The sequence below is a fragment of the Neolamprologus brichardi genome, chromosome 16 (assembly GCF_056152115.1).
Source record: "Neolamprologus brichardi isolate AB-2024 chromosome 16, ASM5615211v1, whole genome shotgun sequence".
Lineage (NCBI taxonomy): Eukaryota > Metazoa > Chordata > Actinopteri > Cichliformes > Cichlidae > Neolamprologus > Neolamprologus brichardi.
The window spans coordinates 8,842,847-8,865,550 of record NC_142119.1 but is presented as its reverse complement, the minus strand read 5'-3'; the positions used below and the strand labels follow the sequence as shown (position 1 = coordinate 8,865,550).

The 22,704-nt window shown below is 38.2% G+C and overlaps 1 protein-coding gene across 2 annotated transcripts in view; it reads right to left on the bottom strand.

Moving 5' to 3' along the window:
- rnf17 (ring finger protein 17) overlaps positions 1 to 22,704 on the bottom strand; it is a 26,040-nt gene extending 3,336 nt beyond the window's left edge. Inside the window, exons 1-34 of one of the 2 annotated variants that reach the window (XM_006793627.2) lie at positions 22,568 to 22,704; positions 21,148 to 21,260; positions 20,645 to 20,742; positions 19,736 to 19,814; positions 19,337 to 19,426; positions 18,781 to 18,884; positions 18,170 to 18,338; positions 17,923 to 17,999; positions 16,692 to 16,766; positions 14,632 to 14,915; positions 14,419 to 14,508; positions 14,095 to 14,256; positions 12,165 to 12,336; positions 11,830 to 11,971; positions 11,232 to 11,422; positions 10,965 to 11,094; positions 9,587 to 9,749; positions 8,460 to 8,575; positions 7,870 to 7,987; positions 7,654 to 7,771; positions 6,146 to 6,397; positions 4,645 to 4,792; positions 4,101 to 4,213; positions 3,652 to 3,742; positions 3,385 to 3,506; positions 2,928 to 3,114; positions 2,699 to 2,810; positions 2,235 to 2,398; positions 1,495 to 1,614; positions 1,198 to 1,278; positions 991 to 1,113; positions 853 to 909; positions 468 to 578; positions 221 to 344 (exon numbers count right to left, since the gene is read on the bottom strand). In XM_006793627.2, coding sequence (XP_006793690.2) covers positions 221 to 344; positions 468 to 578; positions 853 to 909; positions 991 to 1,113; positions 1,198 to 1,278; positions 1,495 to 1,614; positions 2,235 to 2,398; positions 2,699 to 2,810; positions 2,928 to 3,114; positions 3,385 to 3,506; positions 3,652 to 3,742; positions 4,101 to 4,213; positions 4,645 to 4,792; positions 6,146 to 6,397; positions 7,654 to 7,771; positions 7,870 to 7,987; positions 8,460 to 8,575; positions 9,587 to 9,749; positions 10,965 to 11,094; positions 11,232 to 11,422; positions 11,830 to 11,971; positions 12,165 to 12,336; positions 14,095 to 14,256; positions 14,419 to 14,508; positions 14,632 to 14,915; positions 16,692 to 16,766; positions 17,923 to 17,999; positions 18,170 to 18,338; positions 18,781 to 18,884; positions 19,337 to 19,426; positions 19,736 to 19,814; positions 20,645 to 20,742; positions 21,148 to 21,260; positions 22,568 to 22,634 — 4,363 coding nt within the window. In that variant the 5' untranslated portion in view covers positions 22,635 to 22,704. The remainder of the gene's footprint in view (positions 1 to 220; positions 345 to 467; positions 579 to 852; positions 910 to 990; positions 1,114 to 1,197; positions 1,279 to 1,494; positions 1,615 to 2,234; positions 2,399 to 2,698; positions 2,811 to 2,927; positions 3,115 to 3,384; positions 3,507 to 3,651; positions 3,743 to 4,100; positions 4,214 to 4,644; positions 4,793 to 6,145; positions 6,398 to 7,653; positions 7,772 to 7,869; positions 7,988 to 8,459; positions 8,576 to 9,586; positions 9,750 to 10,964; positions 11,095 to 11,231; positions 11,423 to 11,829; positions 11,972 to 12,164; positions 12,337 to 14,094; positions 14,257 to 14,418; positions 14,509 to 14,631; positions 14,916 to 16,691; positions 16,767 to 17,922; positions 18,000 to 18,169; positions 18,339 to 18,780; positions 18,885 to 19,336; positions 19,427 to 19,735; positions 19,815 to 20,644; positions 20,743 to 21,147; positions 21,261 to 22,567) is intronic. The other variant, XM_006793628.3, reaches the window with a different exon arrangement.

Here is a 22,704-nt window from a genome sequence, read left to right as displayed (position 1 = left end):
ATAGGTGTCGCAGCTTAGACAGCACTGCCACATAATCGCTATTACAGGAAGGTAAGAAGTCAAAACTGGAGGCAAAGACTTTGCAGTGTGAATGAATCTCCACAACTGCTTAAGTAAAGGATATCTGTGCTTCTAATATCTCTGTTCATTTCAGATATAATTCAATGATGTTACTTGCTTAAATCTTTTAAATCTGTGTCTGGATAAAGTGAAACATTACCCTCGGGGAAGTTGCCAAGTTGTGGCAGCGTGTCAATGTTTCTATTGATTCTGGTCAAAGCTTCATCTAGAGACTCTCCGTTAACCTTTACATGAGCCGTTCCTTCCAAAGGCCACAGGAAGAGCTGCAGGGGAAACAGAACAATCTCTTATTAACACCATTATTCTTATCCGCTTTGTTTATTATAAACATTTTTTATATGACAACAGGAATTATGTATATAATTTATAATGTAGAGAGTAGCTACCTCATTGGGGGTACACATATGCTTGACCACAACTTTAAAGTGCTCCCCCTCCTGTTGCAAGTTCGGGTAGGTAAAGGACCCCAGCATTAGCTCCTCTGGGTCTCTCAAACCCTGAAAACACATCATCATTATTGGTCCTATACCCCATCTGCACACTAGGTGGAGTAGAGACTCTGATGCATCTACATAGGATCTATTTATGCACACTATAACACAGGAAACAGATCTAAAGCATAACTTGCTTTAATTACTGTAAAAAGCTTACAGCTTGAGTAATATTATAGGTCTTATAATATCAATGAAAACTGCCCCCAGGTACATGAGAAGACGACCTTGATGGCGAGATCAGCCAAATTTACACATTTCTTCAGTCTTATTATAATACCTCAGTGTTAATATCCCAGACATCAAAGACGGGAGCAGTAGGCATCACTGTGAGGCGCTGCAGAGAAGCACGCATACTCCTGAGTAAATTACTGGCATTGCTTAATTTCGGAAAAAACAGTCTATCACACACAAAGACCTTATCTGGCAACACAGTCCGATCCACGGAGGCATGTTCATGTTGGCAAAGGATCCTGCTGAGGCTCAAACCATCTATGAAGAGCTCAACAGTGACAGGTCCTCTTGGATCAGCTGGCAGCTCCTACCGAAAAACAAATGCACACAAGGGATCATATACATATAATTGTCCACATATGTTTGATATGACTCATTTGTGCATTTTTACCACAACGTTCATGTCCACACTGCGGTTTAGTAACACCTCTCTCATCAAGGCCACTGCATCCTGCTGCCATTTACCACCAACCTGAAGAAACAGAGGCGCAAAAGTATAATCATTTCACTTTGATTCTATTGTATTCAAGAAAAACATTGTAATTAGGCTCTCATTTTAGAAACTATAACTGGCTTTATGGAGGAGGTAATCTTCTGCTGCTCTTCAGGGATAAACATTTATTCCATCAGCAGTCTTTTTTAAAAAAATAAAAGATGGATGGAGTGACAGACACAATCTCCTCCTTACAGGGTTGATGCCAAGCAGCTGGCAGATCATGCAGAGCTGAGGTACATCGTCACACAGGAGGATGGGGTACACATGAACCACCGGGATGTTCTCCACCAGACCATAATCGACATACTGCACCTGGTAATATAAACATGAACAAAAGTTGTATTAACGTACCATCAAATGAATGTTTTTAAATGTTATATGCAGTTTAGCATATAATATTGGTAAATGGACTGGTTCTTATATAGCGCTTTTCTACTCTGAGCACTCAAAGCGCTTTATACAACTTGTTCATTCACCCAATCACACAAGCAATTTTCTAAGTTGTCAGTGCTACCTAACTAACATTCATACACATTCACACTCTGATGCATGCATCGGAGAGCAACCTGGGGTTGGTATCTTCCCAAGGATATTTGGCATGGAGACTGGAGCAGACTGGGATCGAACCAACAACCTTCCAGTTAGTGACCCGCTCTACTACCTGAGCTACAGCTGCCATTGATGACATATTGTAGTTGGAATATCAGAGATTATTCCATCAAGTGTAACTATTGATGGTAATACTAAATAAGCAACATATATTACTTTTTATATCACTAAAGCTAAAAATACAGTCAATTTATTCTCAGTATCTTACAGAAATCTATCCATTGTCTGGCCTAGCAACCATTGTCTTGGTTTTAGCTTTTCTCTTGTTTAAATGCAAAATGCATTTACTTTAAAAGTACTCAAGGAAATAAAAAAAAACGGACCTTAACATGCCCTCCCAGCACTTCCAGCAGCTGTCCTCGGTACCACAACATGTCAGGTCCAATGACAGCACAGCCCAAGACTGATTTCCAGGTGTAGGGCTTCTGTCTGGGCAATGCCTTCATGCTCTGCTGAATCCTCTCCTTAAGCTGCTCCAGCTGATAACCTGACAGATGACAAAATATATTTTAACTTTCACTTTAGACAGGTACACTTAATCAACCTAATACAATAGAACAGATACAAACAGCAGCACTTATTAATGACTGTTTTTAACAACAGGACTGTTCTTAAGGTCCAGCCCTGACAGCTAACTTTGACAGTTACTTCTCCTTAAAGCATATGCAGCACAGTTAATATATTTTAAGCCCAATTTCCTTTCTATGATAAGATGTAAGCTATGCAAGTATGTAGAGGTGAAAAAATATATAAATAAATAAAAATAATGGCGTGATCTTTTGTGTACCTGCATTTTGTGTTCTCACATAAATGAGACCGTCCTCTCCAACAGCAGAAATGCTTATCTGAATGTGACCAAGACATGGCAGCTCTGGGGGTTGGTACAATGAAGTCTTTACCTGCATACACAGACACACACAAATATTGGCTTGGAGAATTATTATAAACCACATTATCATTAATGACATTTTTGTCTATTTTTATAACACATAAAATCTTGGTGTGTGCATAATCACCTTCTCAGCTGTCATAATGGAGCGAGGGGCTGGTTTTGGAGGCATGTGACCACTGACAGTGGATGACTGGAAGGGGAAGGAAATAACAGGAACAGATGGGCAACTGGTTTCTGTCTCACTCTTGTTTTGTACCTCTCTCACTGTAGATGGTGGATCCATGTCTTTGGGTTGCTGAACATTAATATTGCTGCAACAGGGCAAAGCCACAAACAAAAGACAGGATAAACATTAGAAACATTTGCTTAAACTGGAATATCAACTAGTGGTTATAAAAAATAAATAAATAAACTCTGCTGTGTCTGGTTTTCTTATATTTACAATATTTCTGATGTTATGCAATGTACAGAAGTACAGGGATTCAGAAGAGGTTAAGAGAGATTATTTGGAGAAGGAGAATAAGACTGTGCACACCAACACACCTGACCCCACAATGCATGTGGAACATGCACTCACACACCTTGGTTTTCTTTGCCTGAGCGCGAGGCCTTCACTAAGCAGAAAGTCTGCAATGCTGATAAACTCTCCCATTCTATTGGAGCAGAACAAAGTGACAGGTACTGGACGCTCATCTGTTAACTCCTTGAAAATGAGAAAGAAGTAGAGAGAAACACACTTTGAAAAGCAGAAAAACAAACAAACAAACAAACCCCCCTACCCCAAAAAAACAGGCAAAAATCAAAGTAGAAAGAAACTGGGCGATAATGGGTGGAAAAGACAGGAAGACCTTGATCGTCATAACAGCCGAGGCTCCTGTCAAGTAGTAGGAGAATGAGTCACAGGCTGTATTTGACCAGGTAGATCGGCCTCCCGCGGGCCTAAAAGGGACAAAGAAACACAAACTGGAGTACACCTTTTATCCAAACCAGAGTACTGAAATTGTATGGCAGCAAAATCAAGCTGTCACATTATAGTAAAACTAATGGGGACACATATATATACACCATTACAAAACTGTAACAGCACATTAACTGATTAAAAACTTAAAAAAAAAAAATCAGAGGTTTACTGGTTAACATAACTACTATGATTATTATTATTATTATTACTGTCAAATTGTCATACTGTGACATTACATTTAAATTAAACAACCTGGCCCTACTTCTTATTGGCAAATATATTATACATGTGTCCTTGTTTGTAATTAAACTCTGTGAATGTCTGTGTGTGTGTAACCTGATGTCGTGAAGAGTGCACTCAAGTGCTAGGGAGCCAATCAAGGAAGATGGCAACGGTCGCAGGTTACTGACATCGATCTTCATCATCTTTCCGTGATCGCACAGTCTCACCTGGTACCAGCCAGCAAAGACATAATCAGTGTTGATAATGCTATAATTATGCATTTAAAGAGAAATTCTAGTATGTCTGGACAGCTGTTATGAATCAATGGTTTGACCTCACTTTGCACCCTTAGAGGTAACAGAAAAAGTCATGCATAACAATGTAAATCAGAGCAGTCCTACAACCTTCCCATTAAAAAAAATAAATAAAAAAATAAAAAAATCTTTATTATCTGAAAGTATCAAGCTACAGTTACCATTATATTCAACTGAAAATGATATACATCTCTGCCAACATGCAGTTTATTGGATTTTAAAAAAAGATTATTTACACTACACTACATTATTTACATTATTAACACTGACTTTCAGTGCCGTTTAACTCTTGGATTAAAAGAAAATAGTTTGATGATGCTTTTTGGGAGCAACACTTGTTTTACCTCTGCACTGTCGCTAGATGTGACGTCAGAGCATATCTGTGCTCTCTCCCAAACTCCATTAAAGAGTGCAGCACAGTACATATCGGCCTTCCATTCCACATCCTGGGGCTCTATTTGTGCACACTCCTGCTTTATCAGTTCACATATCCTGAAAAAACAAGCAACATGACAGTAGGGGTGTCACTGTGTCAGGACCTCCTTAACAGCTGTAGAGTAACTTTATGAATTTACAACATAAAGTGCCTTGAGGCCCAACACCTGTTCTTTTTTCCTCCACACAGTTTCCTCAAATTTTTAAAAACATGCTGCACACAATGGCAAGATATGTCAATTTTTCTATTAATATTAATTCTATTAATTTTCTATTTATATCTGTCGACTATTTGAAAAAACGTGGTTGTGCAAAAATAGTATTACATCTTTAGTGTTTTTCATACATCCAACTAAAGAAATGGAACAAACGATGCGTTTTGGCTGCTACTATAACAATCTTAAATTGTATCAGAACTAATCATTTGCATTTCATGCCTTGAGTTGGGCTTTTTTTTAAATGCTTGAATGATTCAGAGATCAGTTTTAAGTGACCTAAGCAAAAAACATTCCAATGAAAATGATAAGGTAATGATAAGACCACTTAAAAATGACAAGAATGTCTGGAAGTAAAATAGAAAGAAACAAGAAGAGGCTCAAAACATTTACACAGTATTATATTATGGGAGTACCAACCAACTGCTTTATATGTTGTGATTTGTGTGCTAGTGCTCAATAAGAAGAGGGAGGAAAAAACAAAACAAAACAAACAAAAAAAAACCCAGTTCAGTTCTTAACTTGCATTTCAAGTCAGCCAGTCAACCTATCATACAGTAAAACAGCTAAATCTAATTAATCTACAACCTAAATTACTTGTCAAGATACTAATTGGCTCAGCCTAGAGCTAGACTTAAATCTAGGGGTGACCGCGCTTTTGCCCTGGTTGCATCTAATCTGTGGAACAACCTTCCCATCGCTATCCATGCGTCAGACTCCATTTTATCTTTTAAATCCCATTTAAAAACTCACTTATTCAACATAGCTTTTCCATCTAGTTAGTGTCCCCATTTTATATGTGGTTCAATATTTTATTTATGCACTTCATCTTTTAGCTATATCTGTTCTTAGTAACTTTGTTCTTATATTCCCTTTTATTGCTGTATAATTAGTGCCCTCAACCTGATGACATATGTGGTACTTTGTTTTATTTAATCATGTCTTAATTTTCCTGTTTTTATTGTAAAGCACTTTGGTGTACCGCTGGTTTTTTAAACGTGCTATACAAATAAAGTTGTATTGTATTGTATTGTACTAATAACTGCTAACAGGACCTAAGTAGTAAAGAATGAGCATTTTGAGTATGAGTATACAAAAGTACAGATAATTCTTGGATGAATGACCTATCTGTATAAATATTTCATTCAAGAAAATGATATAATCATAATGACCATCTTGCTTTTTAAAAGCTGACCTTTTGAGCTGAGAGTCATACTGGGCGAAGCGGACATAGAAGCTGCTTGGAGAGTTGACATGGCAGACTCTCACTTTCAGGTCTTTGAGTTGGGCAGGGAGCTTCAGCTGAGGCTCAAGTGGGTCCTCTTTTTGGTTTCCAGAGATTATTTGGTCTGGGACATCAACTAGCCCTGTTGCTAATCCAACCTCAAGTGGAGGGTCCCATATGGCTGAATCATCACCAGAGGGCCAGGCATTCTTAGGGTTCAGGCTACATCAGAAGGGATGTAAATGGACAGTGAAAGAAGAAAATTAAGTGAACTGGAAACAATGTACATTAAATTGGCAGAAAAGTGCAATGATTGATTGTAAGGAACAACCCCCCCCCCCCCCCCCCCCCAAAAAAAAATAACTAAATAAAGAGGTACAACAAGCACAAGATACATTAAATTCTTAAAGTTAGAGCATGAAAAATACTGCATCATTTGACTGCAGTTAACTGAGTTCTGTTTTCTTGCCCCTCTGAACTCAAGGACATAATCCTAGCTACGGTGGCTGCTGTTCATCTTTGGTGAATGTAGAATGTCGGTCCCCTGTTTACCTCGCATCTGCCAATATGTGTTCATGTCCATTTACTGTGGGGGAGGCTATAAAACTTTGTGAGAAGAGCCCGGGGTGAGTCAACGAGTCTGTGCAGCTCACCTCTGTCCAATAACAGCAATACTGAGGTGAGTTGCTGAGGATATCCTGAACTCTAGCAAAGAACTGGAACGTTTACTGATAGTTTTAGCCGGAGTTACTGAAACTTTCTTTGAACTTGATCTAACGTTGTTGGACTGAAAGCGAATAAACTCTAATGCGGTGTGAAAATGTAATGAAATTGTTATCAGATGAGAAGTGTGACCTTTAGCTTGCATAATGTTAGCTTCTAACCAGCTATAGTTATACCTCATTGTCAGTTGCACAGAGATAGGAGAGACATGTTTATTCTGCTGACATGAAGTAATTGAGACAATATCAGGAATAAATTTGCATATTTATGGAGCCTTTCCGACGTTAGGTCATGAGATGAGGCTAGAGGTGAGGAGGAAGAGGATAACCTTATATCCAGATACTGGTAACGTTGTCTCTTTTCCTTTTCACTTCTTTGGTGAAGGGTGCCCCTTCTCAGATGGTAAAACATAGATCCCTCATATCTCTAATTAAAATCTGCTTCCACGGCAAGTGAATGTCTACAAGCTCTCTTTTTCTCTGCCTTTGGCGTGCTATGTGGCTGGTCTGTAGCCACATACATGAGCCATGATTAGGGGCAACGGTGATGTCCATCTAAGCCACTGTATTCAAGATTTGGGTTAACATGGCAGCTTTGACTACCCAGTACCCATTTTTAATCGATTAATTCTAAGTTTACAATCATTTCATTATGATCAATTTGTTGGAAACATTTACCCACTAATCAAATGAATGCCCTTATTTATCACGAACACTTTCTATTGCAAGTTCTATATCAAACTTGGGAGAACTAACCTCTCTTTGAAGCAGGCCAGCTCCTCTTTGACCAGCAGTTCAGCAATGTTGGTTAGTGGCTCATTCACCTCACCTTGAAACAGTTTTACTGGGAGAGGCTCAGACTTAGGGCCTTGTCCTGGAAGGGGCATACACACAACAAAAGATGACATACATGGCTTTTTTGTGTCCTATTTTTACAGAGGAACTTATGTTTTACACTTCAATTAACAGTACCTGTAGCTATAATAGTAACCAGTTTTTGGTTTGCTAGGCTGATGAATCTGTTAGTACACGCATCGGTCCAAGACTCTCCATCCACAGGAATCACATCAGACAAACAGCAGTTGATTGCCTGCACACAGGAAGTCATTTCCTGTTGACTTAAACCAACGCTATTGAAAATTTTAACACAATATAAACAAATACACGTACATTTTCATTTTATGATAAAATATTAAACAAAATGCCAAAATAAGGTGGCAAATACACCAGACCAGCCCACCCAAAGCGCTTTGAGAGTCTCGAAAAGCGCTATATAGATGCAATCCATTATTATTATTATTATTATTATTATAACTAAACTCTATATGTGGGAAACACTGATAACTTTCAACCTTATCAAGGAATGAGCACACACCCTCATGTTAGACCATTTTAACAGAACTGAACTGGAGTCAGAAATAAACTCATTTTGCTGGATGATTTTTAGGTATATTACTTTTGTTCACAACTTACAGATACTGTAGATTCTGTTTACATGCAATAAATTCCGATAATGAAGAATAAAAAAATTTAAAAAAATACATAAAATTCTGTGCTCTCACCCTTGCAGGAAGGGCAAAGAACTCATTTTTGATCTTCCTCAAGTCGCTGACTGACAAGATTTTCCTGTTGCCAAAGTCAACAAACTGAACCTCCACTTTTCTTCCCCCTGGATGCCCTACACAGATGCACATAGACAAATAGTTACATTAGTGTACAGCAAAAATTTTTTTTTTGCTAAACAAAGGTTTAAGAGAAGGTTGAAGATTAAGTGAAAAAAAATTATGTATGAAGAAATATCTTCATCTCTGCTAGTCGATAACAAGTATTTGCAGCCTGAAAAATTGCCATGGCAATCTGCTAACAACCAAAGAATCACAAGTCTTTTTTGCAGCATTTTCTATGTAACTAATTTGCATCAGGAAGAGCCAGAAACCACTGCCAGCCATTTTCCCTTAGCAACCGATGTTTAGATCACATCCAATACCAACAGCCTAAAATGAAAACCCACAACCTCGACAGCCTTAACTAATAGCATGCACACATGAACATTTTCTGTAAATGTTTCTGTTGTTTTAACAAAGCCAAATGCTTACTGCCTCAATCGAACAGTTCCAGTTTTAACCTAGCCTAAATTAACTCCAGTCGAGGATGAGAACCACGGAATTGTTTTTGTTTTGCTAACAAAAATGCTGCTGCTGTTAAATAAACCAGTGTTTCTGATTAACATTCAGTTGTCATTTTTTTAAAACTTGTAACAGTGCATGTTTTAACTATGCAGCTGTTTAACAAATTATGAAAAATAGAAAATGTAGATTTAGCACCATTTTATCTGTTCAGCTGCTTTTCAAACGCTTATGTCCACTAATTACAGATTACAAAAGCCCAAATAATTTAATGCTGTGTGGGACATGGTTTAGCATGATTTTCTGCCGTTTTGCTTGTATAGCTGAGAAGAGGGACATAAACTTATTGGTCTCTCTCTTCTCTTACCAACTGTGTGGTAATGCAACCTGCAATCTAGCAGGTGGACTGTGGAAGCAACACAGTAATATCAAATGAGATATTGGGAAAATTACTACTTCCTACTACATTATTATATCAGACCACTAAGAAGTGCTAAATAATAGGTATGGTAAACAGGTAAAAACATTTATTCAATCCTTGACATGCTCACCCACACACTTACCTATCACCTGAGCTCTGTACCACAGCTTATCATCTAAACGGGCAACACAGGATTGTCCAATCACAGGGCAGTAGATGCTGAGCTTGTCTTCTTCAAGCAATGCAAGATCATTGTAGAACTCTTGAAGCTTGGCTGAGAACAACATGAACTCCATGTTGTCAACCTGGTGACGATGTTGGAGGATAGATTCAGTTAACCAATAAGTGTGTGGGGTTTTTTTTTTTTTTTTCATTTTTGATATATATATATATTTTTAGGGGTGCAACGATACACAAAATTCACGGTTCGGTTCGATACTTTGGTGTCACGGTTCGATATTTTTTGATACAAAAAATGTTTGTCTTTTTAATTTGTCATTTATTAAAATTATAAATATATATTTTAACTCAAAAGTACAGTTTTTAAATTTAATGTTGCTGAAACAACAAAAGGGATAAAATAATAAATCTATCTGATCAAAAAAAAAAAATCACTCATCTTTGGAAAAGAGAGTTTATTACAGAGAGATGGCTCTTTCCAAAATAAAAGCTATACTATACGCTTCTTCTGGGCTATATTCTCAGCAGCATATTAAACATATCAGGTCCCCATAAGGAGAATCATGTGCTAACGGCTGTCTAAATGACTCGGGTAAAGTTTGTAGCATGTGTGCTTGTTGTTTTGGTCTGCTTCCACTTGTCTTTGCACTAGGATGATGTCGGCGTAAATGCGCAGTCATATTCATTGTGTTCCCACTAGTGCTGTCAGCGTTAATCTCGTTAAAATGACATTAATGCCATAACGCGGAAAATCTCTGTTAACGAGTTACCGCGGATCGCCTGGTGGTGAGGCTGGACGGCGTCAACACGTTAACTGCGCTAACGCACTAGTTCCCAACAATTGAGCATTGCGTGGCACATCCGACATAATGTTTTACTTTTGTCCATGACGCGCTAACCATCAGGGGCATGCTTCACATGAAAACCAAAATAGGTCCAAAGGCCAGATCTGAATGAGGGTGGGGGAGGTTCAAATTCGGGTAGCGTTGAGGCAGTTGACATGTTGCAACGAGCTTAGCTTCTGTCTTGCTAGCTTGCGCTGCGCTCAGTGGATCTGCACTCAACAGTGCAGATCCACTGAGCTCTCGACACAGGCAGCATCGTCAGAAGAAAGTTGATAAAATAAATAAAAAAATTTGTATTGTTCGATACATATGCGTACCGAACCGAAAGCACTATATTGAACGGTTCAATATCGATACATGTATTGTTGCACCCCTAATAATTTTTTTTCCCCCCACGCAATGCAATTTGTGTATTTTTTTTTATTTAAATTCTATTGCTGGCATCTGAGATTAGTTGGAGGATATTACATATTTATTCATGTTCATGTGTAGTACCAGGTTGATGTAGAAGTTAGCAGGGTTGTTGATATGGGACACCATAGCACTGATCTTGCTGTTAATCTTGGGATATACAGGAGGGTAGTACAGCAGAGGCTTCCTGCTCAGCGTCACTGGAGAATAAAACCTATGAGCAGTTTTTGGGGGAAACATAGACAAGTTTAGGCCATTTTGGTGACAGAGCTTCAAAATAAATTTTTATTCAGTCCTAATGAATACGATTTAATTTTTATGGGTTTGGGTTATTTGGACATTTATGGGTACCTGGCTACTTCAATGAAAACAAGATACTCTCTGATAGAGATGAATACACTGGAGCTGAACTGTTCCATGGGAGCTTTCCGCAGGTCTACCAACAAAGACTCTCGGTCCTGACCCAAAGGCCGCATCTCCACTGCTGCAGAGCCAACCACATTGCGGAATTCAACCTGTGCCTCTTTACTCCAGCCCTTTGTCTGCGCGCACGCGCGCGCGCACACACACACACACACACACACACACACACACACACACACACACACACACACACACACACACACACACAAACAATATTTATCCACAATAAAAAATACAACTAACATTTCAAGACGCAATGAAGAACTAGTATCATCTTTCACTGGGAATAGAACTTTTAATAATAATAATAATAATAATAATAATAATAATAATAATAATAATAATGATAATAAAAACTCACTGTTTTCCTTCATTAGAAATATCTCATAAAAAGCACATTTAGGTTCTTTCTGAAATACTGGCACGTGAAACTTAAGAAAAAGGAGCTTTTACTGTATCGACCTTCCAAGAAAGTATTCTTCAAAATACAAATTCTATATCCATCTATAAATTTCTGCAGTCTTACCACATCATAAGGCACCAGGTCCTTGAGTGAACATCTGATGACCACTGGGGCAAAGTGAGCCAAGTCATTTTTTACGGCTCTACCCACTTTTCTCAGCTGGTTGTTCACAGCACTCAGTGAAGCCTCAGTAGCCCCGTCTTCGCTGGTAAATTCATCCAAACAATACAGAATTAACTAAAGCTAAGAACAGAAAACTTCAAACATAGTATACTTATGTGCCACCTCTCAGATGAAAAAGAAATGAACAACACACAGAGTCAAAAAAATCTTCTACAATGTCCCAATTTCTTGGGGGAATTGGGGTTCTATGTTTACTGCAGTGCGTATGTGTGTACCTATTTATGGTGATGCTTTTTGTGAGTCCATGATCAAGGAAAAAAACTTGGATACTAGCCAGCTGGGTGACTGCACAGGTTTTCACAGGCTCTAAAGAGCCTTTCTGCAAGACTTCGACCACTCTAGCCCGACACCAGTGGCCCTCGTTCCACTTTACAAAGATCAAGGATTCTGCAAAGAAACCGTAAATCAAAGAAAACAAACAAACACGACGATGTCTATAGCCATTCTGAATTAAAAGTATGGCTTGATGCATTCTCAGTAGAGCAGGGCGATATGACCAAAAATATTTATCACAATATACATTTGAAAATTTGCGATAACGACATAACTGATGATATAATTGACACTAGACAAAATACAACTCCTCAACTTTATTAGTGCAAAAAAACCCAAAAAACATCAATGTATTTTCACTTAAACAAGCAGCTTTTTTAAGTGCATTAAAGTTATATAAAAAATTAACTGTGCAAATGCAAATTCCTTGCTGACAGTTTAACCAAAAGGCATTTCCAGTGGAAATTGGCCGACATATCCTCAGCATAACGAAGTATAATATCCACAAAACTTAAAGAGAGGTTATACACACACAATACGGTAATATTGTGTTGAAGCACAGTACGTATAACTCCGCCGTAATGCTCCGACAATCCATCAAGCGGTGCGGCTTCGTAGCTTAGCAAAGTCGTACTGAAACATTTGACAGATTTTTGAGCGCCATGTACCACATAAAATCATTTCGCGGTCAGTAAACACAACCAGAATTCATACATAAGGCGCACGGGATTATAAAGGACACTGTCAATTTTCAGAAATATCAAAGGATTGATTTTAAGTGTGCCGTATTTTCCAAAAAACATGGTAATAACGACGGCCCGCTAGCATGCGCTACCAAAAATAGTGCTTTGTTGTGTATCTGACGGACGAAAGCTAAACCAGTTCCACACCACTGAAGTTGCAGCATTTTTACAAACCAATTCTGGTTCATCTGTTTCATTTAATGATCCACTTTCGCTCTTCTCATTCTGCATCGCCGCCATGTGCGTATGTAAACAAAGGCAATGCGCATGTGCGTTTTACCCATATTCTATCGCAATATTTCATTTTCCTATCGTTGCCCAACATTACACTGGTATTACAGTGAACGGTATGATATGGCCCAGCCCGAATTCTCAGTATATGGAAAACTCAAGCATAATCAAAAAGGGAACAAGGAAGCAAGATAAAAAAAAAATATTGAAAGCTGCCAGTGCAACCCCTCTGTCTACTAGTAGGTGCATTGATGGCATAAATTTGAAAATCCTAGGTGACTTCAGTGAGTTATCACATGCAGATGAACTAACTGAGATTTGAACTCATCCAAGATTTTTAATAGATGCACTAATGGTACCAATTTGAAAATCCACCACTGAAGTATAATAAAATGATTTGCAATGTATTTTTCTCCACCCAATATCAAACCAATAGTAATTAGTTCACAAATTACAAAATTCCTAAATTATTGAATATCCCCTTTGCATTAACTGTCAAGTCATTTTTATTCTTATAGTACAAACATTTCCAAGGGAGCACAATTAAATTCAATGCCACTTTGTTACCTTAACTCATTAACAGTTTACGGAACAATTTACATTATCTAGCTTTGATTAAAAAGTATTCTCATGATCCATTCACTTCATAAATCCTGACACGCTGCTCTCTCCTATATAAGCTCCACACTACTATCTGAGCTTATATTGTTGTTGTTTGCACTAAGGCACGTAAAATGGCATTGTGATAGAAAAACAATATGACATTCTTATATCGTGTAAAAAATTTATACTGCTATTATTACAAACGCTATAATATAGCACAGCTCAAATGCGGAATATGTTTAAACTGAAATGTAAAATTTTCCACACAAATCGAAGTGCACACACATACACAAACCTGTTTCCACTGTGTCCTTTACAGTGAAGCTGCAACCATCTCCACTGCAGAGTTGGTTGATTTTGTCTGAAAGGATCTCACTTTCTCTCCTCTCAGCCACAGACTGGACATAGAACTGACTTGGATTCACAATGTGGGTTACCACCACCCACTGTGTGACTGCTAAAAACAGACAACAAATGGTTTGTCTTATTACATGTACCAGTTAATTTTAAATGATGTGTGGTAGGACAACTGTTTTTTGCTGGTTGACATTATGCTTATTGATCTACTTATATTGACTTTATCTTTAAAACGATATAACACTATATAACAATTCCTTACCACTTCTCTTAATAGCAGAGAACTGATGTTTTCTTCTCCTGTTAATTCTTAGTTTGTCACTGGCCAGTTCAGGCCCAGTTGGAGGGAGGGCTACAAGAAACATTTCAAAATAGATTAAAGCTTCTCTTTTGCCTCTACTTTAAGATTCTATTTGGCTCAAACATCATTTAAGAAAATCAATGTAAAGAATGTACTAACAACAAAGCAACACACCTTGTCCCTCATCTAAAAAGTCCTCAATAATCACATCTGGGCTTCCAAGGTCTGAAGCTGAGCTATGGCGAGAAAGGTTGAACCTGCAACGAGCTCTTGGGCTTGGAGAGGAGCCTCGTGATGATGGACTGTTAGCTCTTGGACTCTGCTGGCGCTGCTTTGGTGGGGTGTGGATTTTGTCACTGCGTGGAATACACCTGCTGTTTCTGCCATCTGGACGTTTCAAGTGAGACTTTCTACCAAACCTGCCTGGTAGGTAGCTTTTGGGTGGGGACTGAGCCAGGCTACAACAAATGTCACAAGTTAACATGCCTTCAAAAATTAAAGGCAATACAGATGGCACCAGCAGTGCACTGAAAATTAATGAATCTCTATTGAATCTTCTTTTGCCCATATTTCAGTATATACGTGTACTTACTTCTATGTAACCACAATGTGTATATGTTTTAATGCCATATAAATTCTATTTATATTGCACCCAAATCACAACAACAGTTACCTTAAAGGGCTTTTACAACAGAACAACCACCTATTTCAACACAATCCTATAGTAGCACATTACCACCCCTTTACTAATACATTGTGCCACAAATAAAACTTTCAAACAGCCAGATTTTCATGTGGGGATTTAAGTATTCAGCAGTAGTTCTCCAGGCTTTGTGAAGGTTTTTCACAGGTATTCTTTGAACATTGTCCACTCTTTGCTTATTTTCAGCCCAGTCCTTCTACTTGCCCATTTTCAGGGTACGTTTTTTGCTTGAGCAACCGAACATTAAACCTATGAACCAACCATTTAAAAGATAAAAAGAAAAAAAGAAAGGGAAAAAAGCACCTAATTAAAGAGAGATGAACCAGTGTTGTGTCCATACATACCAGATAGCAGTTAGCAAAGAACCGATTAGAAGTTGTATCTTTAGGGACTTTGTTACCTGTTGAACAATTGTATTTCTTTATTTCTTTAACTGAATGTATGAAAAGAAATGCCAAAGATAACAAGGCAAGTCCTAAAATGCTATTATTGTAAAAATACTATACTACAACCTGGCATATACCAGGTTGTAGTATAATATGTTCTATGCATCACTGGAGGGACCGAGACATGCGTGAGACCTTAGGAAAAAAAGGTGTACAGCAGATGAACAGTATCTGAAAGTCATGTCCTTATAAAATAGGGGGAAAAATCCAGCAATTATTTGACAAAAGGACTGGAGAGAGGCATCTAGGCTTTCAGTTCACCTATCTACTGTTCACCAAGGACTTATCAAAAATGGTCTCAGTTGAAGTGTGGGTGTCAAGAACCATTTTTTAAGTAAAGGAAACAGAAAAAAGGCTGGAGTATGCCAAATTAACCAAAAACTGGACAGAAAATCAGCGGCAACAGGTCTATTATAAATGCCACCATCACGTAATACCATTGGGAAAGCTTCTGATTGGCATTTATCAGCATAACAATAACCCTAAACACATTGCCAGTGTGGAAAAGAATACCTTTCAGCCCACCTTGAATGAGTCATGAATTTGGCCTCACCAGGGGCAGAATTGACAGAAAGTAGAAGTAAGGCAGCCAACATCCAAAGAAGAGCTTTGGATGTCTTTCCAGAAGCCTGAAGAACTATTCCTGAAGACTACTTAAAGGTATAACCAGAAAGCTGCCTAGAATAGCTTAGGCAGTGTCAAAGAATAAAGGGGGTGGAACCAAATGTTGACTTTCAAACTCGTTAAAATTGTAGGAACTCAGTTTTGGGCTTACTGTATTTGCACATGTTTACACATCTTAATAAATCTCTGCAACCATTTCCCCATTTTTTCCCTAATAAAAATATTTTTCAAAGATGAAGGGTGACTTAAGACTTGCACAGTTATGTATGGTAAAGTACAAGTTAGTTAGTACAAGACCATTAGCTGTAATTAATGCATATTCTGCATATAGAAGTCTATGGCACAATACTTTTCTCAACTGCTCAAACAAACAAACAAAAAAGGTAAGACAAATCTTAAATCACTTGAAAGGGAATAATGAATACAAGTGGAAATCTATAAGGGATAAATTAAACACTCACTCTTTTGGGTCGCTGACTTCCATCTTCAAGGACAATGCTAAATTCCCATTCAGACACTCTAACTGGAAAACACAGCTACAACACATACATAGATATCCCAGTTTTAAAATATGTAGAAATACAAGTACATCACTCATGCACTCAAGACTCCCGCACTTTCCTGCACACATTATTGTTACTATTTTAATATGTCAATATACTATTGGGAAGACAGTAAAGAACTTGTTTCATGTATAAAGGTCGTGTCCAAATTCATGGGCTGCATCCTCCTTAGGACCCAGCCTTCGCGGTCTACGTGGGCCGGGTCCTCAGAAGGTCTCGTAGGCCGGAAGTAAACGGCTGTGGAATTGGTCGGTCTAGCCTTCTGATTATTAAACTCCACCACTGTCTCGGTGGAGTTTAATAAACTCGGCCGTCTGCTCCTTGCTATCTAACATATGACAGGACACTGGCGTAAATTCTCAACCATCTCACACTTCTGTTTGATCAGTTTTCTGTTTATTCAGCTGTGTGAAAACCAAGGAGGAACCCACCCGGGGGATTAATAAACTTTTATTTTATCTAATCGAATAACTTTAATCTCAGCCAAACCGATATACTCACAAACAAATAAAACACTAAAAAAAGCCAAACAATAACATTTTTAGGTTGTCTAAGTGACTTTTATATTACGTTTAACCTGAGTTGCGAAAGTCCGCGGTGATCTGAAAATGATGTGCCAGGAGTTGTGCCGTTCTTGGCAGCTTCAGTGACCCTTGAGCTCACGGCTAGCTATCGAGCTGGTGGGTAACATACGTCTCCGAAAATGTTGCAGCACTTTTGCAAATATGCAATGTCTTGATAAACAGAGCAGATATTTGAAGTTTACACACCCACATTCTCGCCTGAAAATATGTTAAAAGTTTATTTTGTGACCCAGAAAGATTAATAAGAGTAATTTTAAAACTTAGTAGCGGCCGCCATTGTTGAAAACTGGAATTGGCTGGGCCGCGCTATGAATTCTGGGATATGGTGGGCCACAAAGGACACACCGACCCATCCTTCAAATTAGGGGAAAAGGAGGACGCATTTGTCGGCTGCATTCGGAGGAGTCTACGAATTTGGACAGCCTTCGGCGTGTCGCTGTGACGTAATCGGAGTACAAATGCGTCCTTAGGAGGATGCAGCCCATGAATTTGGACACGACCAAAGTGTTCTATATATGCCCCCTACAAACCAAACAATAACAAACCTCATTCCAGTCCCCATGGTAATGCATTTCATATCAATCAACTGGTCATCCACTGGAGCCTGCAGTGTCTCTAATACCTATTATTCAAAGAGAAGCAGCATATTTCAGAATTCACTATATTGTCTTCTTTCCTATAAATTATTAAAGCAGCAGGTGAAGTCACATCAATTTGTTACAAATTTTACAGAATTTGACATATACTGTGTGAGGAAGAATCTGTCAGGATGTATGTAAGAATAACAAACACCTTATCTAGTATGCAGTACTGCTCCAAAAAGGGGACACGGCGCACTTTTCTGGCCATCTGCATGGCAATCTCCAATGCCTTTATTCGCTCCTGGATGTGGCGCACTGCTGCTTGGCTGGATGAGAATTTTGTCTCCAGTTTTGTCAGCTGGCTCATCTGTGCGTCTTTCCTGTTTTGGGGGGAGGGGAGGGGGGGGCAATTCAGCTGTTTTACTTTCTTAACAGTTCCTTGATTTGATTTTAAAAGAAGAAACAATTTAAAGCAAGTAAAAACAACAACAACAAAAAAGGACCCATCTACTATTGTTAGTTTCATATCATCCGATAAACCACAGACAAACTCCCGACCCCATCTAAACCCCAACCTGCACCTTGTGTCAGGCAACCTCAATAGGTCACATGATAGAGTTGGAGAAGGTCTTTGCATGGGTTTTGTCTGAAACCTCTGGTGGTAGTGACCCACACCTTTTTTCACCCCTTGGCTAATGTGACAATGCAACAATCATTTCATAAAGGACAACCCTAAATAAGATTTTAATATCTGGTACTCTCTACCTTTTGATTATAAAACACAGGATATCATTACAAAGCCTTTCTACTGAACATCCATACCAGTTTTGAACAGCATGTAAAGCCTTGTCTGCAGCTTGCTTGATCTCCATCTCCAGCCGAGCTACCTCTCTCTTCACTTGTTCTTCCAGACCAGTCGTCAGTGTCTGCACAAATGAAAAACATTTATTTGCAAATCCAACAACAGTCTCAAAGAACATTTTTGTATTATAATTAATGTTATGTTAAATAACATAAACAGTTAGTGATAATATTCTACAACATGTGTTCAGGTTGTTTTTATCTTGTTGTACGACACTGTTAAAATATAAAGGCAATTTGCCCAAGTTATCATTCAAAGACTTGGGAGCAACACTTAACCCACAAAATCAATGTTAAGGACCTATTGCTAATAAACCTTATTAGTTATGATTTGCTCTATCAGTTGAGAGCTTTTAAGCATTACATTTGTTTTTTCCCTTTTTTTGGGTGGGGGGTGTCTTTTGCAACTGTCTATGAAATCAGTTTCAAGTGTGGTATATAAGAAAGGAATTTTTGGATGTTTTCATTTAAGACAGCTTCCACTTTTAAAAAGACAAGTACGGAATGCAGCTTTTACCTCATGGATGTGCACAAGCTGGGCAAGAGTTTCTGCAGCCTGAGCCAATGCCTCATCTACAGTCTTCTGAATCTTCTCAATATCAGCTGGCTAGAAAAAGTCAGCATCAGAAATCTTACTTCAACAATTATTAAATATTTTCCAGTCATTCGTGGTTAGTACTAAAAGCATGTACTAATGAGAATAAGTCAAACATTTATGCCAGTAACCTGAGAAAGAAACGTGCAGTGCTATGCTTAAATGTCATCTCACATAACATGCTAGAATAAATATATGTCACAGTCAATGTGTTAATGCAGTGTGCTAAGTAATTAGAAAATTTACAGACATGTTTGACATTAACAGCATGTGGTGTGAAAACAACTTTCATTCCCCACTACTAACCTCACCCAAACTTACCTGCTCCATATCAGAGCTGACATGAGTGTCTGTGGATGGTGATGCCTTGTTCTTTTTGCGGTTCTTTGATTTGTCACATCTGAGGTTTAAGAAGAGAAATACCAGAAAATTTATCATAACAAGAGTACGCAGAAAGCTCAACTTCATATTTTATGATGTTGTTTTTACAAAATGATGACATCAGCCTTTTATGGCATCATTGTGACGTTGTATTGAAAAAAAAAAAAGTGTTGTACAGCTCTCTCCATGCCCTGTCAACCTAGGTACTTATTTCCCCTAAGGCCCAGTATATTGTTGTGAAATTTGAAGATGATCTATTAAAAATTGTGGGTAATATAAAGTTTTTACTGATTTTCACATTTGGTGTGCCCTTCACCTTATTTTCACCAAAATAAATCAGCTTGAACTGGTATTGGTATCTACCGTCACACAAAATTTGAAAATAATATGGTAAATGGCCTGTATTTGTATAGGGCTTTACTAGTCCCTAAGGACCCTAAAGCGCCTTACACATCCAGTCATCCACCCATTCACACACTGGTGATGACAAGCTACACTGTAGCCACAGCCACCCTGGGGCGCACTGACAGAGGCGCCCCAGGGTGGGGTGACTTCAGTCTAACAGAGTAGCCTAGCTCTAACAGAGCTAGGCTACTAACAACCAGACAAACAACCAGACAAACAAACTGAACTGACAACATACTCCCTCCCTTCAGGGGGAGAATAAAGACTCTCTAATGATACTGTAAAATCTATGGCACATTCATTACATGCAGAGGAGGCAAAATTCTTAACAGCACCGAATTTCCCGGACGAACCCACCCGAGGGATTAATAAAGATTCATCTAATCTAGCATTTAACTTCTGATACAGCAGTGGGTTAGCTCAATAGTCAGAGATGCATCTTACCTTTTCATCTTATTTATTTTAGTAGTGTAGATAAGGCCTATGATTCTGCTGTCTTCCTGCAGACCATACACTTGCCCTTCGGGAAGAGTGGACTCAACCTGCAGGGAGGATCAATTTGATAGCTTACAATCACCCTTTGACTTTTTCTGCAATGAAGAACTTTGATGCACATCAATAGCAACTGTTGTTGATTTACCTTGAAAAAAATAAAAAAATAAAGAAAAAGCTACTTTCGGTCTGTTCGAACACAATGTGTGTTATGTAAAACTACTAAAATATCCAGTGACATTACAACAGACAACAGCCATGTGTTTCTAGCATTTCTTGCACATCTACACCTACCCTTAAGGAAAGACAAACTAATCATTTCACATTTATACGTGAAGTGCTTTACAAATTAATAAGCCACTAATTTAGTAATCTATGATGAAAGTGATCCTTTTAAATTTGCTACTGTCAACAACTCAGTTGTGGCCTCCACTGAATGGAAAGACAATTTTTACCTCACACTCCGGACATCTGATGACACTGTCACATTCAAGAGACTGCAGGCAAAATGTGCAATAGATGTGGCCACATAAAAGCACACGAGGGAGATTGCCAGGGATATCATCCTCTGTAGGAAAAAAAGAAAAAAGAAAAAGAAAAAAAAAAGGGATAAACTTTGTTTTTATTCCCTTGAACTTTGATCTTAAAAACATATATTATCAAAATACAGATATCTTATTATCATAACAAAATGTTATCACTGGTTGAATACATTAGTCTGTAATTTACCCAAATTTAGCTTAGTTGTTCTGGACACAGTACTTCAAAAATTAATGAAACAGGAAACATTGTAGTTAAGTTTTTTAAGACAATGTTTAGCTAAATGACATACAACTAATCCAGAGGTTAAATATGGACAACTGCAGCTGATTTATGACCTAAAACTTTGTATTGGTCTAAATGAATTTAGAGCTATTCTGTACCTGTGTATGTACAAATTCCTGTATGATATGTCTGATCACCAAGGGGAGGGGGGGAGGCCTGGCTAGGACACACCAACACTTGTAACGTGATCTGGGAGTAACACCAATTTTGACAAACTACGTGTGGTCGACTAAGACAGATACCTAAATATATTTAAAAATCTGATATATCAGCTGATTTTCATTTTCTGTCAGCTCTGCTCAGCAGGTTGTTGTACTTGTGACATTACACTAGTACAACAACTAGTGTGGCCGAGCAAAATTCCGTAGGTCGATTATGACACGTGAAACAACAGCAAATGGAGAGTGAAACATCGCATTGAATATGAAATCATAAGAATTATTATGTATAATAATACTGTTTTTTTTAAAAAAAACATAGAAACTGTATGTGTGACGATGTTCGTGCAAAGTTTAATTGAGCTTGCCCCACCTTATTAAGGGGAAGATAAGATATATTCATTCACAGGTTATGACCATTACAGTAATGAAATACTGCCAACAGATTGCAAAGTGCCATCTGGTGGACAAGCTATGCAACACCAACAATCATAGCATATTTGAAGGGCGTTTCTGTACCGGTTTCTATACCGGTTTTTATAACGCCATATGGAAAACGTAAACTTTAACTTATTAAAATTTAAAATTTGAGACATGTTTTTCTCTTGTCCCAATTAAAACATTTTTTATGGGCTCGGCCAATATACTTGACAAATTTAGTTCTTCCTTAGGTCGCTACATGACAGAAGAATACACATTCTGAAAAATTCATAAGTTCGCAGTTAGCCGTTTTCGGCAAAGTTTGCTATGAACAAATTTGCATAATTAGCTAACTTAGCTAAGTGATACCGCTGCTAGCTAGCGAACAGAAGTAAGTTATACCGTCATGTAAGACGGTATAACGTGTGTTAACGCGTGTTAAATTGTAAGAAAAACATTTTAAAACCCCTACCAGGAAGCGTGAAGGCCTCCCCACATAACTTGCAAATTGCAGCGCTGTGGCTTTCGCCTCTGTCCATCCTTGTTGAACTGCCTTCCCTAAACTGATTTATCGAGAAGGTTCTCCAGTTTTTCTTTGTCACGTGATGG